The following is a 17854-nucleotide window of genomic DNA, read 5'->3' on the forward strand; positions in this document are numbered from 1 at the left end:
ATTTTGATTAGTAATATGCATTGATAAGAACTTTATTTGGACAACTTCAAAGGCAATTTTCTCAATATTTTGATGTTTTTGCACCCTCAGATTCCAGATATTCAAATAGTTGTATCTCGGCCAAATATTGTCATTTCCTAACAAACCATACATCAACATCAAGCTTATTTATTCAACTTTCAGATTATGTATAAATCTCAATTTCGAAAAATTTACACTTATGACTGGTTTTGTGGTCCAGGGTCACAAATAATGTCCTATCCTAACAAATCATACATCATTGGAAAGCTTATTTATAGATGATGTATATATCTCAGTTTAAAAAAATTGACCCTTATGACTGGTTCTGTGGTCCAGGGTCACGTATACACGTATACAATTATTTGACAAGTACTGTAAATTTCACAAGGAATTTCATGCAATAGATCATAGTTTATGAGATGACTAGAAATTAATTCACAATTAGGCCAGACATCTGGCACTTGCTCCGTATGACATGGCTGCACCACATACTGCACTACACTCTTAATAATTCAGCATGATGGTGAGAATATGAGGCTGGTTAATGGTGTGTTTCTGTTAGTGAATGTGTCTCTTACCTGACAGAGAGCCGCTGGACCGCTGCTTATGTAACCTCTCTCTCTCCTTCTTCCCCTTAGGCATGATTTTCAGCTTCATGCTGCTTTTCCCAGGCACACGGGACGGGTCCTGGTATTAAATGAACAGGAAGACAAGAACAAAGAGAGGGGATGATATGTAATGCAGATCAGTAAGACAGAATTCAGTAATGCATGTGATATATGTTGTTTTTGCCACATTATCAGTTTTATGTCATTATGCAAGCTAGCTCTGAGATGAACTGCAAAATTATTAATGTTGACTCAGAATAAAAAAGGTTTAAAAAAAAATCAAAAGGTTAGTTAAATCTAAAGTTGTTTTTCAAAGAAATGAGTAAAAAGAAATAGTAAAGACACTGCAATTTTACAAGAGATTTATTTTAAACTTATTTTAACTTCTATTTATACAAAATTCTGAAAAAAAAATATATATATTATAGTAAAATTTTATAGATACAATTATAGTAAAATGTATTATATATTTTTATTTATTACAGGCAGACAACTGTTTTAAACATCTGTGACCTTAGACCATGAAAACAAGTTGTAAGTAGCACGGGTATATTTGTAGCAATAGCCAAAAATACATTGTATGGGTCAAAATTATCAATTTTTCTTTTTAATGCCAAAAATCATTAGGATATTAAGTAATGTTCCATGAAGATACTTTGTACATTTCCTACCGTAAATACATCCAAACTTAACTTTTGGTTACTAATATGCATTGCTAAGAACTTCATTTGGACAACTTTTTTGCACCCTCAGATTCCATATTCTCAAATAGTTGTATCTCGACCAAATATTGTCCTATCTTAACAAACCACACATTAATGGAAAGCTTATTTATTCAGCTTTCAAATGGTGTAATAAATCTAAAACAATTGGCCCTTATGACTGGTTTTGTGGTCCAGCATCCCATTTATAATAATTGACATTAATAATATTTCTTGAGCCCCAATTTAGCATATTAAAATGATTTTTGAAGACTGTAGTAATGGCTGCTGAAAAGAGAAGTTACTATAAACTGTTGTAGAGTATCAATCAAATAAATGCAGACATGGTGAGCATAAGGCCTGTTTCAAAATCATGGGGCTGGGTGGTTAATCGATAACGATAATTATCACACAATATAAATTTCCTCGATAAATGATAACAAGAGTTTGATATGTTTAATGATCGATATGATGTTTATGTGGCAAAGGCAGAACAAAAGAGCGCTAGTAATTTAAAGCGAGCCACTCGGACTGTTTTTCCACTCACATCAAAGTTTAAACGGCGGCACGGTGCGAACTTTCTAGAGTAGATGAGTTCAATGTAGACTTGATTGTAGACTTGTATTAAATGTACTGAAGGAGGAGTAATGGAATATAATTACAGTATTTTTTTGTGATTAAACTATAGCATTTTACATTTATACTAAATGTATTTAGACTACTGTTTTTCATTCAAATACCTAAGAACCATATTACATTTTTACCATGGTATTGAGGTGCTATATTTGTAGTTTTAACTGTTATTCATGATCTATGGATGACACTATGAAAGAGCACTGAATAATTAAAAAAAAAAAAAACACTCAACCAGTCAGAATAATTACATTTCCCAATATAAAAATGAGGTTGCTACAATTTTTAAAGATATTATTGATTTTGATAATGAACATAAATTTACATCTGCATCCTAACTCAAGCTACTATCAAATGTGTATTTCTAAAAGACAAAAAAGTTATATTGTTATTAATATTATCAGGCAACACAAACCTGTTTCTTGATTCTTGAACAATATTACTCATTAAAACATGTACTAAGAAATTATTTTTTTCTTTTAAGATATTTATTTTGTTAAGGTAAAAGGACTGGAAAACATGAAGTATGAAACATAAAGAATATAGTAGTCAGCATTTGAAGTGGATCAAAAAAGTTCATCAAAATTGTCCTAAGACAAGAACGAATATTGTTTTTTGTTTTAGGAAAACTTTGATGAAATATTTTGATCCACTTCAATTGTTGACTACTGTAGTTTAAAGTCACAATTAACCATCTGTTTTTTACAACTTTCACATTTAAACTTTAAACTTGAAAGAAATAAAAATGTGACATTTATTGTCATAATTATCGATATCGACTGATATATAAAAAAAATATTGTTGTAATATTTGGCCATATTGCCCAGCCCTAAATGGTAGTGTAATTATCAGGGTTTTTTTTGTCTACACCATAACAACTTCTCTTTGGAGAAAATGAATGCACTTTTTATTTTCAGAGAATGCAGGGTAGGACAAACCTCCTCAGAGCAGTGCATGCTGGGACAGATCCAGTGAATGTCCTCCAGTTTGTGTAACTCAGCGCTGAGGCTGTCCACTGTGGAAAGAAGCTCCTCTTTCTGAGAAGGCTCCAACTGCTATACACACACATGCAGAAACTGTCTTTATCATATTTCAGACTGCATTACTACTTTAGGAGAGAGCAAGAGAAAGAGACAATAATGCTGCTCACCAGCAGTTTTCCCTCCAGCAGCATCTTGGTCTCTTGCTGGAGAACTTTACTGCTGTTGACAATGTCTACAGCTGTACTGCGACTCAAACCCTGCAGAGAAAACACACAAACACACACACGGTCACAGTTCAGGTTTAGTTTGACTTCCTGACAGACTCTTGCTGTTCAGTGATTAGCACACAGTGTTGTTTAGTTCCTTCAGTTATTCGTCTGTTGTCTGGTCAATGGAGGTCCTGTGGAGAACAGCATGAGCAGCTCAATAAGAACATGCTGAAAGTCCCAGCAGGAAGAACGGACCTGCTATTATTCCTACTGAAGACTGAACGGTGCACCTGTTAACCTTTAAAGCAGAGCTGGACTGAGCTGATCCCCTTTACATCCCTTGCTGCTATAAGCTATATATATATATGGGCCATTCTACAGAACTGGTGCAAACTGCTGTCCCACAACCAAAAAACACATTTAAAAAGCATTGAAGTACTCAAATCTGATGTTTAATAAGATCCTTTTATTATTTATTGAAACCCACAATAATATTTAAAATATCAGTAAGCTTAAGATATATAAAATCATCATTTATTGGGTAGTTTCAATTGGGAGGTGGCTGTCCTAAACCCTAACCCCTAAATTTCAACTTATGAAAATTATATTAAAATCATTTTTGCATTTTATTCCATTGTTGTTTTTAAAAAGATCTTTGATTTTTAGTTAAAAACATATATTTTATATTTTCTTTGTAAATCATGAAACTTCATGTAAAAAATGTGTCCTGCATTTTTCATGTCACTACCGAAACAGTGTATGTTTTGGTCCATTGGCTGAGACTGATTTTAACTACACCCCTACATTTATGATCATGAAATATTGTGTCCCCCTCTCTCATAGCTACAAGATATGAGTAGATAGGTCCCATCATTTTGTTGAAATTGTATTAAAAAATTAGAAAAATCTGTGTGTAACTTTAAGGAACGTCACTACCGAACACCTTATTCTGCAATTCAGCACACTTTTTTTTTTCGGCGTTATTCCATAACATTTAGTTTTTATATGTGCACAACAGTTCAGAAATGTGCTAGCTAACCATATGCTGATTAGCTTCTTTGCGCTAGGCTCAAAAGTATCTATAAGCATCTTTATTTTTTTGGGTATTGTTATCCCATAAAATTGTCACTACCAAAACATGTTATCATTGTTTCAGTAGTGACAAAATGGAAACACATAATCCTTTATTTGGGGGAAACAGTGGAAATAAACAAAATTTCAGTACAGTTATGCAAATGTTTGTATTTTAGTATGTTTTAGTAGTGTTTTATGTAGGTTAAAATTCTGAAATGTGATGTTGTCACTACCAAAGCATTACTGTCACTACCGAAAATGTGCTGTCACGACCAAAACATGGGATGTTTGGTCAAAAATAAAGTCGTTGAACTATCAACTAAGATGTTATGATAGTTTTTGGTTCAAGCTAATGAATCCTTAACTTTGCAATCAGTATGATCAACTTTATGCCTTTTACAAAGAAATATTGGATTCAAAATACAATAAATTTCATAAATCACACGTGAAGTATTGCTAAAATTGTAATTGTTATTAAATTACCTCTAAAACTTTTGAATAAAATAGTAAGATAGATATTAAAAGGCCAATATAGCCTTTCTGTGTTTCAGTAGTGACAACTTTGAGAGAAGGACAAATATTCCAACTTTCTGAAAATACAACATGAGAATTAACTGCACAATTACTAGGAATGTGTACTTTAAATATTATGTAATTTGCATACATGGAAAATTTGTGGAAGAAGACATTTTTTTTTCAAGACTTTAAACCAATTCTGTAGAATAACACATCAGGATTTACACAAATTGGAAACCATTCTCAAAAGTTAACAGTCCAACAACAAAAGTATTTTGGTCACCTCAGGGCTGGAGGGTTTGGAAGGGAAGGCTTCACTCAGGACGGCAGCACTTGCATTGACAGAATGAGCTAACTCCTGCTCCACCACCTTATGAGTCTTAGCCACCTCCCGGATCCTACAAAACATCATCACAACACAATTAGCTGCAGAATAACACACATTTTTACTTCACATAAGCCTTTAATACATGGTTTTAAATGTAATTGTGACGGTAAAATTACTTGTGAATTAACACAAGGAAGTGTTGCATTTCTAAGAATTAGAAGTTACAGTAATGGGTGTGGCTTTAGGTAAAACAGTTCATTTATTCAATAGCCTTTGAATAGTTATGAAATAGTTTCCCACATATGTATGCATTGATATTCACTGTGGTGTGACATTCCTGTTGGGTTACAAACTACATTTGCGTGGATGTCATAGACTTCTCACACAGGCACAGGCACACACAGACACACCTGTTGATAAGTGTGTCAGCCACTAAACCGAGCTGCTGGACCTGCGCACATTCCTCTTCTGTCAGATACTCCATGGACTGTTGAGAATTCAGTCGGGGACGAGCTGGGCGGCTGTCACCTTTCCGCTTGTCTTCCCACGATTTCAGCGTGCTCTCGAATGCCTAGTGTCACAGCAAGACACAATGTTGACACATCTACACTAAAGTTTGAAGTCAGAAATTTTTAGGGGGTTATTAGTCATCTGACGTCGATAATATTAAATTAATAATATTACATGTTCCTTGAACACTACATCAACATATTAGAATGATTTCTGAAAGGTACCGTTTTTTGAAATTCACCTTGCCATCATGAATAAATTACACTTTAAAATATGTTCAAATAGAAAGCTAAAATAATTATTTAAAATAATTTTAGACTCTAATACTATTCACAATATTCTTGTTTTTCTTTTATTTTAATCAAAATGAACAAAACATGAACTGACATGAACTGGATGATGACACTATTGTCTTCTGTAGAGCTGCTTTATTTCTTAATCATCTTTGTTTCATAATTAATGAATTTTACAACATCAACACTATTATTAAACTTAAATGAATCAACACTGAACTGAATAATGTCACTATTTCCTTATGTAGAGCTGCTTATCCTTGAACTGAGTTCATTTCTTCTCTGATGATTTTTACAGTTACTGAACTGAATTGAACCAACACTCAGCTGACTTGAGCTGAATAATGACATCCATGCAGTGTGTTTTACAGAATAATTTAAATATGTCTGCGTTCTGTTCCCCGTTTATTAGTGTTAAAGGGATAGCTCACCCAAAAATGAAAATTCTGTCATTATTACTCATCCTCATGTTGTTCCAAACCTGTAAGACCTTTGTTCATCTTCAGAACATAAATTAAGATATTTTTGATTAAATCCGAGAGCTTTCTGACCCTGCCTAGACAGCAACGCAACAACCATGTTCAAGGCCCAGAAAGGTAGTAAGGACATTGTTAAAATAGTCCATGTGACATCGGTGGTTCAACTGTAATTTTATGAAGCTACGAGAATACTTTTTGTGCACAAAGAAAACAAGAATAACGACTTTATTCAGAATTTCCATCAGAAAGCTGGCTCCTGCGTGTGTCGTGGTACTCTCGAAGACTGATATTGAAGAGAAGAAATTGTTGAAGAAAGTCGTTATTTTTTTTTTCTTTGCACACAAAAGATGTCCTTGCTACCTTTCTGGGCCTTGAATGTGTCAGTTGTGTTGCAGTCTATGCAGGGTCAGAAAGCTCTTGGATTACATGAAAAATTTCTTCTGAAGATGAATAAAAAATTCTTACAGGTTTGGAATGACATGAGGGAGAGTAATTAATGAGAGAATTTGCATTTTTGGGTGATTTTTGGGATCTTTCTTTGAAAAGATCTGTATTGTATATAACTATATAAATAAAAGTGACTTGACTGTGCAGTTCATGTGCCAAACTAAGCTGATAAAGCTTGTTATTCTGGTGAAACTGGTTGACAAAGGAGGTCTTGCTGGTTAGGTTAGTCCAGTGGGGACAGCAGCTTATCAGAATCCCATACAAGTGAAAATGATCACGCCACACAGAGGTGACTTGCGATGCTGGTCCGTTCAGACAGTTACAGACATGTGCGCACACACTGACCCGGTCTCTGGTGAGCATCTGGGCTCGGTTCTTGTGGACAATTTGGACGATGCCAGGAGGCTGAATCCAGGCCTCACCATCCACCTGCACAGGCACGCCTTCATCACCCAGGATAGTGATCTTCACCTGCCGACACTGAGGAGACAGCCAGTGCCAAAGCACATGTCAGCTCATATGACTGATGGAAGAATGGTCTTAAGTAATGTTTGATTCACCCAAATGATACATGTTATTAAATTATTCAAAATTAAATGATCAAACCTTACCCATAAACATGTTCTCATGGAACAACATTAGATGATAATAATAATCAATATCTAAAAATACACCTACCCTCTAATGCTCTAATTTAGCCTAATCACTTAACTAATGTAGATATAATTAGTTTACACTACTGATGCAATCATTGTGTTGTCACAAATCCAATACAGTTTCTCCACTGTATGACTTGCATTTCTTTGAAATGCAATTGTAAGTCTTGTCATTCCAGTCAAATTCCAAACAGGGTGTAGTCCTTGAGTTCAGACCTGTGCGATGCGGTGATGCTGCAGGTTGATGACTCGAGACACGGCCATCTGCATGCTGCCGAACACAGCTACCACCTCCAACTTCTTATCATCAAAAGATGGAGCCCCAAAATTCTACACAAACAAATATAAAAGCAGACAAAATGTTATAATGTCCACCGCTGAACCACATTCTCATCATCTGATATTTTATTTACACAAGTCTACATAAATCTATTTCTATCCATCTAAATCTGCATGTTGTAAGCAATGTTGGGAAGGTTTCAGATCACAAGTTACCCTATTTAAAATGTATTAAGTAGTGTAACTATTTATTTTTACCATTACTTTATTAAAGTAATGTAACTGATTACATTCGATTAATTTTCTACATTTCTACATTGACATTTAGAAGACACTTTTATCCAAAGCAACTTACAAATGAAGACAATAGAAGCAATTAAACCTTCAATTAAATCCTTCACCTTTTGAAATAAGATTACAATAATTTCATTTTAAAGCACAGCCACTACAAAATCACTACAAAAAGACTTTCGCACCTCTTTTTACTTTGAGATCCTTCTGAGGTTGAATACAGATTTAAAATCATAACAAGAAATAGTAAATTTTAATACAAGAAGTTTTCAGATGTCCTTTTGTAAACATTAACATTTTTGTAAGTAACTGTAATTTAATTACACTTATTTCTCAGAAACTAACAGATTCAATTACAGTTATTCTGTAATTAAATTACCTAACGCTATTAAATGCAACTAATTACTTCCCAACACTGGTTGTAAGGTAAGCGACTTTGATAAAATCACATGAAACACAACAAGAACCAGAAGTCTTCTGTACACTCTAACTCTTGCTGGGAAATGACATCATGATTCCATCTTTACAGGAAGGAATCTGTTACAGTGACGCGAGTTAGATCCGATAACACAAAGTGACTCCAATTAGGATGGTTATCCTCTGTAATATATATTTTTTTTAACTTTTTTGCACCTATTACACTTTATAATTAAGAACTACTGCACTAGCAAGAGAAGAAAACATATCTATTTACTAGTCTTCAGTGTACTGTATTAGCATACTTATTGAATTTGCAGTGTGTTCAGTGCTCTTTAGCATTTTCATCTCTTTCTATTTTCCATCATTTATTCTGCACCTGTTTCATATTGCTTCTTGTTTATATGCCACAATGCACTTTATCGCACTGACAAATTGTTCTTGAAAAATGATGAGAGGGAACTGATGGATTGATGAGTGGTTGTAAATGTGGTTGATGCATTCTGAAAGTCATATCTGCAGGAAGAAACTCTGGCCAGGAGCCATTGTTTATTGACAGCTCAGAACATTCACTGAAGATAAATGCACGGCACAGATTCATCTGCTCAACTCTGAAATGATTTTCACTTTGTTGAACTGAACTGCCCTCTGGAAAGTAAAGTTATAAGTTCTGAAGTGAAATTTGGTTTTATTGATGAACTCACATTGTCCTCTTTGGTGCCACCCCAGAAATTAATGCCTCCTGCATAGCTGGGGATGTTCAAAACAGCAAGACCCTGAAGACTCGGCAAGGACATGGGCACTCCATCACACTGCACACAGAGAGAAGGAGAGTGGTTACGTGATGTACAGCTTCTCAGAACAACGTTTGAAACATGAAACCATGACCACTTGCACTGAAGCACAGTACACGAGCATGTACACATACACAGATAGTGGCAGAGCAACATTTATAGTGCGTGAAGTGAAGTAAATGGCACAAAGAGTGCTTTCTCTTTCCATTAAAGGTCAGAAAGCGAGAAATGCATTCAGCCCACATGTCAGCATCTTTCAAAATCTTTCTCTCTGTTTGTCTGACACGAGCTCCATACCTCCAGCTGGACTCTTTGTTCCAGGTTCTTGTAGGTTTTCTGCACCAGTTCTTTGGTCCCTAGCACTCCATACCACATCATGTTTTTAGTGCGACTACTGTTAAAAACAGATTTCAGAGTTTCAGTCAACGTTACATAAACACAGCATTTGGCAAAAAACGGGGTTACTGAAATAAAATGACAAAAAACAAATGACAAAAGCACATCTATAAGATCTCAGCAATTATCAGAAATTTTTTCTCTCTTACCTGCACTTTTTCGGGTGCTCGTCTCTCTTGTTATTGAACTCCAGAGATATTTTGGCATCCAGCCCAATGCCAAAATAGTTATTCATCACACACTTTTCTGTGCACTGCCTGTGAAACAAAGAAACAAGCAGGCTGAATGTGTGTATGCTGAGTCACTTATTACAAGCATTTATGGAGTGCTAAATGAGCAGCAAAGGTGGATGTATTCATCATTCATCATTGTTCACAATGAACACAGTGAAATTTATTTATTTATAGATGAAATTGCTGCAGTGCTACAAAGGTGAATGGCTTTGGGCTTGGTAGACAAGTAATTTTTAATGATGGATAAGAGAAGCACTGAGCCTCTAGTAATCTATTAAACATTATATACTATATACACTGCTCTACAAAAACGTTTGGGATCAGTAGGATTTTTTAAAAAGAAATTCAAAAGGACACATTAAATTGATCAAAACTGACAGTTTAAATAGTTCAACGATTTGAAAAGACTTTTTATAAAGAGCCACTTGAATGTTACGGAGGTGGTAAGACAAAGTCCCATTTGTCCCATTAGATCAGCTATAGACTCTGTCCTTATACGTGTTTGATTTTAGCTGGTTTGGGGCTTCATGATTTGTGCAGTGCACACACTGAGTGTGTCCTGATCTACTGCTAATAATAGAAATCTACAGAAGCTAAAATGTGTAGATTTCCATAGTGTTGCAACGCCATGCACAGCACTTTCTGCTCACTTCCAGAATAAAAATGTCCTGATAACTTACCCCTATGTCATCCAAGATGTTCATGCCTTTCTTTCTTCAGTCGAAAATAAATTAAGGTTTTTGAGGAGCAAATTCCAGGATTTTTCTCCATGTAGTGGACTTTAATGGGAACCAATGAGTTTAAGGTCCAAATTGCACGTGCATCGCAGAGCTAGTGCAAGATGAGCAATTGTGGTTAAAAAGTAAATACATTTTAATCTATTTATTTTTTAGAAAATGACAGATCATTTCACTAGATAAGACCCTTATTAAAAATCCTGGAATGTTTTCCTCAAAAACCAACATTTTTTTTGACTGAAGAAAGACATGAACATCTTTGATGACATGGGGTAAGTAAATAATCAGGGAATGTTTATTCTGGAAGTGAATTAATCTTTAAAATATATAATGTGAACAATGTAAACATGAGTCCTACAGCCTATAGATGGAAACATATATGCTGTGGTTAAAAACTTGATGTGTTGCAGTTTTTGCACATTCAAATGCACCTATGAGGCCCACAAACACTCTCTAAGCTTGCAGTTTGCTAGGTTTTGAAGCACAGTCATAGAGTATGCAATAACCAGAGATAATCTCTGAGAGTCAGTGAAACAAGTCAAATGAAGGACTCAAGATGAAAACAGATTTATGTCCACTGAGACTGTGATAGACTAGTGCGTCAGTGAGTGGAATAGCAAACACACTGTGGGGTATTACACTGTCAACATGGTTTTCGAGCTACTGGAAACTCTGATGTCATTACTGCACTTCTCTGGAGAAAGATAAGGGCTCTTTAATGTGTGTGTGTGTACTGTATGTGTGTGTTTGCACAGTCTTACACAGAGTCTTCAGAGAATAGCACAGTGCTGAAGCTCTCTGACTTCTCCAGCAAAATAGGGGCTGTAGTAGTTGGACTCATTATGTTTTGACCTGTCAATGAAATGAAGGGATACAATAAGAGGCAGGCATAAGAAAAAAACAGAACTACTACAACAATGAGTACAATAATAATGGGCACCAAACCACTCTGAAAAAATGGCTTTTGAAATTGACTTTTTTTTAGGAAGAATGAGCCAAAACAACCTACTTTTAGATATTTGAAGTTTTAGATATTCATGCTAATAGTTATTTTTTAGTAGTTTCAATGATTTTGTGTATGATGTACTCCTTGAAAATTTTTCAATGTTTATTATAATTATGACTAGCATACTTAAATTTAATTCACCTATACAGCATAAAACAATTAATTTGGATAAATCATTTGAGTTTAAATATTTATGAGTACTATGAACAGATTTGATTTGAATGTACTTAATAAAATAATAAAATTTACATTCTCTAACACTTTATGAACCTGAAACATAACTAAACTGCGTAAAACCAATTGAAGAAATGAACTCAGACAAATCTCTTGTAGCTTTCTTTTAACTAAACATAACAATTACTCTAAGACAGTAAAGCATCTATCACTGCACTGGCATATGCCGTTATTGCTTTTTAAATAAAGCAACATACCGTACAAAAATAGACTTAATGTTCCTCAAACAAAACATAAGCTCTCATCCTCAGTGCAGTTATAACCCTCCAAAACTTCAACATAACAAAACGTACAAATCTTATTGTGCAAAAACACAAAACACAGACCAATTAATTTCAGCACGTACTCCCTTACATTATTTGAAAAGAGTTTACACGTTAATGTATTACTCAACTTTCAGTTGACGGAACAAACCCTTGTCAAATAAATCTAGTTATTTTCTTATTAAATTTACTTGATTACATTTATTGCGTAACACAGACAAGAGAATCAGTGAAAGCTGATTTTCTTTTGTTCAATTTCCTTTTTTCAAAGGACTCAGACACACTTAAATACGTTTCATGTGGCAGTGATTTATGCTAGGAAATGTCACATAAAAAATAGATTAGAAAATAATTTTGATAATGTCAGTGAAAATATAACATGAATTAAAAAGAAAACACAAGAAGTTCTTTATGAAAGATGGATTCTGTAGTGCTGCCCTTTATGTGAGCTAACGCAATGTTATGCATGTTGATATAGTTGATGTTAATTAACTCTGTTGCTCCTTCAAGTGATCCTTGGCCTTTTCCTTTTTCCCATCTCCCTGCTCACACAGACAGTTCTGAGGGACAACCTTTTCTAGACAGAGTCTGGGTTGCAGGATGTAGTTTCTGCTTCAGCTTAACTGAAGCAACGGTGCCCACCAGGACATTCCGCACACACATTGTTATTTTTGGTATCTCTCTAATTTATACATTTACCTTTACACCTTGTGTATTGGAAATGCTCTATAGTATTAATTTCTACAGCTGACCTTCATATTCACAAAAAGAGTAATGATCTTTTAACTGTGGGGTTTTATTCCAGGACTGTGGTGGGTGATTTAATAAACCACAGGTTGAAGCCAACTGCAATTTGCTTTTTTGTTAAGAACGGCTGCCATATATTAAAAAGTCAATGGTTTGAATACAATTTCAGAGCCACAGCTGAGGAAAAACTTTTCAGAGGAAAGATTAATTGAGAAACACTAAGGATCTAATTACTAAGCAGCATCTACAGTGTTAATATTCATGAAGTGAGTTTATTACTCACGTGGCTCCGCCTCCTTTAGGTCCTCACTGCTGCCTCTTTTGATTGATGAGGAGGATGACATTCTCTGCACCTGGGTGTGTCTGTTTTGCTCATCCACCACTGAGAGAAAACAGTCAACAGCAATCTAATTAAATATTGACTAAAGTGGTCAAGCAGCCACTGTAACATGCTGTGTCATTCCTGTACTGCAGTGGTTTTCAAACTTTTTCAAGAGCAACCCTATTTTTTCCGTTTAATTGACGCCTCGAGTCCGTCTTTAAATGAATTTGATTTGTCTGATATGTCTGTGATTAGCTACAATGTTCAACGCTGCAAAACACATTGTGAATAGAAACCTTTGATGCTCTAGAGAGTGCAAACACAAATATGCATTAGAGTCTGCCTCTAGCATGCATTAGTGTGTGTACTGTACATCTGCAAACAATAGATTTTAATTTTACCTTATTTAAATACAATTAAGATAAACACAGCAGTAACTAAAAGCTAAAATGTTTTTCATTAAAGCCTTTTCATGTTCTTCCAGCTACTTTTCTCTCTTATACAGTGAAGTATTACCTTTTTCTGCCTGATCTATGATTTGTCGGAGTGCTTTCTTCAGGCTGTTGGCCCTCAGCATCAGCTGCTCTCTTGATCTGAAGGGTCTGGACTGGTCAGTGTCGCTCTCATCTGGCGAAATAGACCCGGGTGGTACCAGCTGGGCATTGGCGTCTTCACTGAGAGCCTTAACCAGAGAGTCCAGCTTGTCGTTCAACATGGCACACTGAGAGAGACACACCAGCACAAATTAAAACAGGGTTTAACTGTTTTATTAAGAACTGGACTCTCCATTTAACTGTTTATTCGACTGTCTATTTAGCTGCTCATTCCATTCATCTTCTGACTGTTCATTCACCAATTGGCTTATTGTTTGACTGGTCATTTACCTCATCATTTGCTTGTTTAACAATTTACATACTCTTTAGACTCATTTAACTACTAAAAAGGCATCCAGATGTACCTTTTTTGCCATAGCATCAGCCTCCTCTTTATTCTCCGTCGCCCTTTCATAAGCTTTGCCGACCTCAGCCACAAAATCATTAACTGTTCCACACAGAAACCTGTGACAGAAAGAGATAAGAAGACAAAACTCATTGGTTTCAAAAGTATTTTTTAAATACTACAAGTCACACACAAACCATCTTTATACTCACTTAGCAGATGATATAACATCACTGTGTTTGTCAGAGTCCAGGATTTTGGTCAAATGAGTGGCAACAGAATCAGCATATTGTGTAATCTGGATTTCAAAAACATTACATTTAAATACATATAAACACAATTTACACTTGCATTCAAAAGTTTGGGTTTGGTAAGATCTGTAAATGTTTTTGAAAGTCACTTGCACCTACAGAGGTTGCATTTATTTAAAATACAGTAAAAACAGCAATATTGTTACAAGGTCACCTGTAGGGGAGAGTCTGATGGGTCCTCCTCCTTTACAATAGCTGGAGTCTGTTTGGTGGGCACTTCATAGGTCATCACACTCCATCTGTCACACATTCAGAAACAGAGAGATGAGTTGATGAGAGTCATTCAACCACTCATTCATTCATTCTGCTGCTTTCTCTCTGTCTCTCACCTGTCCAGCATCTTGGTTGTAGCTCTTTCCAGTTTCTCCAGTATCTGCAGCAGCTGAGCATCATCATCACACAGTCCTCCCCAGCCCAGCACACGCGCCAGGTCATTTCCTGTGCCCAGCGGCAACACGCCCAACTGGCACTGTTAGACACAATGAAGATGTAACACTGCTGTTTGTACAGTACACTACCCTTCAAACATTTTGGGGTCCATAAGATTTCGAAAGAAGTCTCTTATGCTCACAAAGGATTTGTACATGCATGTGAAAAAAATACAGTAAAAACAGTAATATTTTGAAATATTATTAACATTTAAAATAGCTGTTTTCTATTTTAATATATTTTATAGTGCAATAAATTCCTGTGAAGGCAAAGCTGAATTTTATAGCAGGTATTATTTCAGTCACACAACTCTTCAGAAATCATAATAATGTGCTGACTTGGTGCTAAAGAAACATTTCTTATTATTAGCAATGATGAAAACATTTTTAATGAATAGAACATGTTTGACCCTGGACCACAAAATCAGTCATAAGGGGCGATTTTTTAAATAAATAAGCTTTCCATTAATATATGGTTTGTTAGGATAGGACAATATTTGGCTGAGATACAACTATTTGAAAATCTGGAGTCTGAGGGTGCAAAAAAATCAAAATATGTGATCCTGGACCACAAAATCAGACATAAGGGTCAGTTTTTAGAAACTGAGATGTATACATCATCTGAAAGCTTAATAAATAAGCTTTCCATTGATGTATGGTTTGTTAGGATCAAGCGGAAACCTCCCGCTCTCTCTATTGAAACCAACACGGAAGTGACTTAAACTGCAATTCATCGACTGGCCGCTAGAGACTGGCTCCAAATGTTAAAATGCCCAACTTTACAGCTAAAAAAATATGTTTACAGCCTGGTACAAAAAGTGGTTTTGGTCTATATAGCTAATTTTGCCCTTCATGTCAACTGTGAGGGGGGTGAATTTTTTTATATCAAATTATATTAAGCCTTAAAGTTCTGCATAATTTAGGGCGTGGCCACTTGAGTGACAGGTGGATTGCCGCTGCTGTCACCACCATTGCGGTTGGCGGGTGTGGTTTCAGCAACCAGCTCCACCCACGTCCCGACTCTTTGCCCATTTTCAATTATCTGGAGTAACGTGATTCCAAGATGGCAACGTCCGACTCCCGTCCACTAAAAGTAGTTTACAGTAGGAATTTTACAAAATATCTTTATGAAACATGATCTTTACTTAATATCCTAATGATTTTTGGCATAAAAGAAAAATCACTCATTTTGACCCATACAATGTATTTTTGGCTATTGCTACAAATATACCCATGCTACTTACAACTGGTTTTGTGGTCCAGGGTTAGATATTTATTTGAAATAGAAATAATATAAATGTATTTGCTGTCACTTTTGTTGAATTTAATGCATTTCTTCCAGAAAAAAACTCTAAGACAATGATTGTTTTCACAAACTTTTATTCAAATCTAAAAACTCTTTTTTCTGGTTATTCTGACCTGTTTGTGCAGACTGAGTTTGTCCAGTTCAGAAAGCACCCAGCCAACGCTCCCATCTCCACCACACACCAGGATGCGAAAAGTCTCAAACTTCTGGAAGAGACGAAGCCTGTAGGCACATACAAAAATATAAAACAACAAAGATGGTTTAGAGGGCAAATTCACTTCGCCAACAAAATTTTATGCTAGGATATACTAGTAAAAGCTGCACTAAGCACATCATGACTAAGAATGTTACAGTTATCAAATAAAAATGTTTGCTTGTTGTAAAAGCTAAGCTGATTCCTGCCTCTTTTATTGCCTCACAAAGTCTTTTAATTGGTATTGCAATGTGTGATAAGCGGGCGTTGACCTTACCCCAGCTGTGGGCCACCATTCATGAGGTCAAAGACCTGAGCTGGGTTTAGTAGCTGCCTAAATCTGCGCAGGAACTTCACACCCTGGTTGTCACCACTCTTACTGTTCACCAGCACCAGCAGAGGACTTGAGCAGGATGGACTGGTGGCCTTCCAGAAGCCTGCAGGGAGCATGGGATGATGAAGAGGGACAATGGAGGGATTGGAGAGGGAGGACAGAAGAGAGTGGTAATGAAAAGAGGAGAGGAGAGGAGAAGAACTTGGGAGGGATGTCATGTTTGGAAATGTAACCAGCTTTAAACACTGACTCTTTAAGAATGTCTATTGCGAATGTAGCAGAAAATAATGGCAATAGTAACTTGAAAATTCAAAGTACATTTTTTGGTAACACTTTACAATAAGGTTCCATTAATTAATGTTAGTTAATGTACTAACTAACATGAACAAACAATAAACAATACATTTATTAGTTTTGTTGAACTAAAAAAGTTTGTTAATGTTATTTCATGAAAATACGGTCGTTCATTGTTAGTTCATGTTAATTCACAGTGCATTAACTACATTTTAATAATGCATCAGTAAATGCTGAAATTAACATGAATTAAAATGAATAAATACTGTAAAAGTGTTGTTCATTCTTAGTTCATGTTAACTGAACTAGTTAACTAATGTTAACTGATTAACCTTATTGTAAAGTGTTACCCTTTTTTGTATCACGGCAGTACAATAATACCATAACTTTCACAGTAATTTTAGTAAGGTTTATTTATTTATTTATTTTCAAGTCATAGGAAAGCATTGATTGTGCTACAGTTTATTTATGTTTGTTGTTTAAATCAGCTGATCAGTCTCACTGCAAAGTGTTTTTTTTTTTTTTCTCAGAAGAATCTGCATTACAATAATTCAAAACAATTTAAGACCTTTTAACATACATTTTTGGCCACATCTAACATAATTTTTTTCCCCCAAAAAACATCTTGATTAATGTAGAATTTTAAAATGTTGAATGTTAAAAAAAGTTGTTTTTATTTGTAAAATTTAAAACAACTCTTCTCTATTTAATATTTCCTAAAATGAAGACATTACTTTAGTCTTTAGTGTCACACGATCCTTAAAAAATCATTCTAATATTCTTATATGGTGCTCAAGTAACATTTCTTCCTATTATTAATGTTGAAAATGGTGCTGATAAATATTTAGTAGATACTGTGATGCAATTCTGTC

General features: G+C 35.2%; 1 protein-coding gene across 4 annotated transcripts in view; it reads right to left on the reverse strand.

Moving 5' to 3' along the window:
- Positions 1-17854, reverse strand: part of si:dkey-172j4.3 (diacylglycerol kinase delta) — a 74349-nt gene that overhangs the window by 1075 nt on the left and 55420 nt on the right. For 3 of the 4 annotated variants that reach the window (XM_051115433.1, XM_051115434.1, XM_051115432.1), the window contains 19 exons: positions 16632-16791; positions 16275-16383; positions 14757-14896; positions 14582-14666; positions 14329-14414; positions 14136-14235; positions 13694-13898; positions 13139-13237; positions 11367-11457; positions 9785-9892; positions 9537-9633; positions 9150-9257; positions 7675-7788; positions 7148-7282; positions 5484-5644; positions 5029-5143; positions 3114-3203; positions 2902-3018; positions 600-708 (listed from right to left, as the gene is read on the reverse strand). In XM_051115433.1, coding sequence (XP_050971390.1) covers positions 600-708; positions 2902-3018; positions 3114-3203; positions 5029-5143; positions 5484-5644; positions 7148-7282; positions 7675-7788; positions 9150-9257; positions 9537-9633; positions 9785-9892; positions 11367-11457; positions 13139-13237; positions 13694-13898; positions 14136-14235; positions 14329-14414; positions 14582-14666; positions 14757-14896; positions 16275-16383; positions 16632-16791 — 2229 coding nt within the window. The remainder of the gene's footprint in view (positions 1-599; positions 709-2901; positions 3019-3113; positions 3204-5028; positions 5144-5483; positions 5645-7147; positions 7283-7674; positions 7789-9149; positions 9258-9536; positions 9634-9784; positions 9893-11366; positions 11458-13138; positions 13238-13693; positions 13899-14135; positions 14236-14328; positions 14415-14581; positions 14667-14756; positions 14897-16274; positions 16384-16631; positions 16792-17854) is intronic. The other variant, XM_051115435.1, reaches the window with a different exon arrangement.

This window comes from Labeo rohita, chromosome 7 (assembly GCF_022985175.1).
Source record: "Labeo rohita strain BAU-BD-2019 chromosome 7, IGBB_LRoh.1.0, whole genome shotgun sequence".
Taxonomy (NCBI): Eukaryota; Metazoa; Chordata; class Actinopteri; order Cypriniformes; family Cyprinidae; genus Labeo; species Labeo rohita.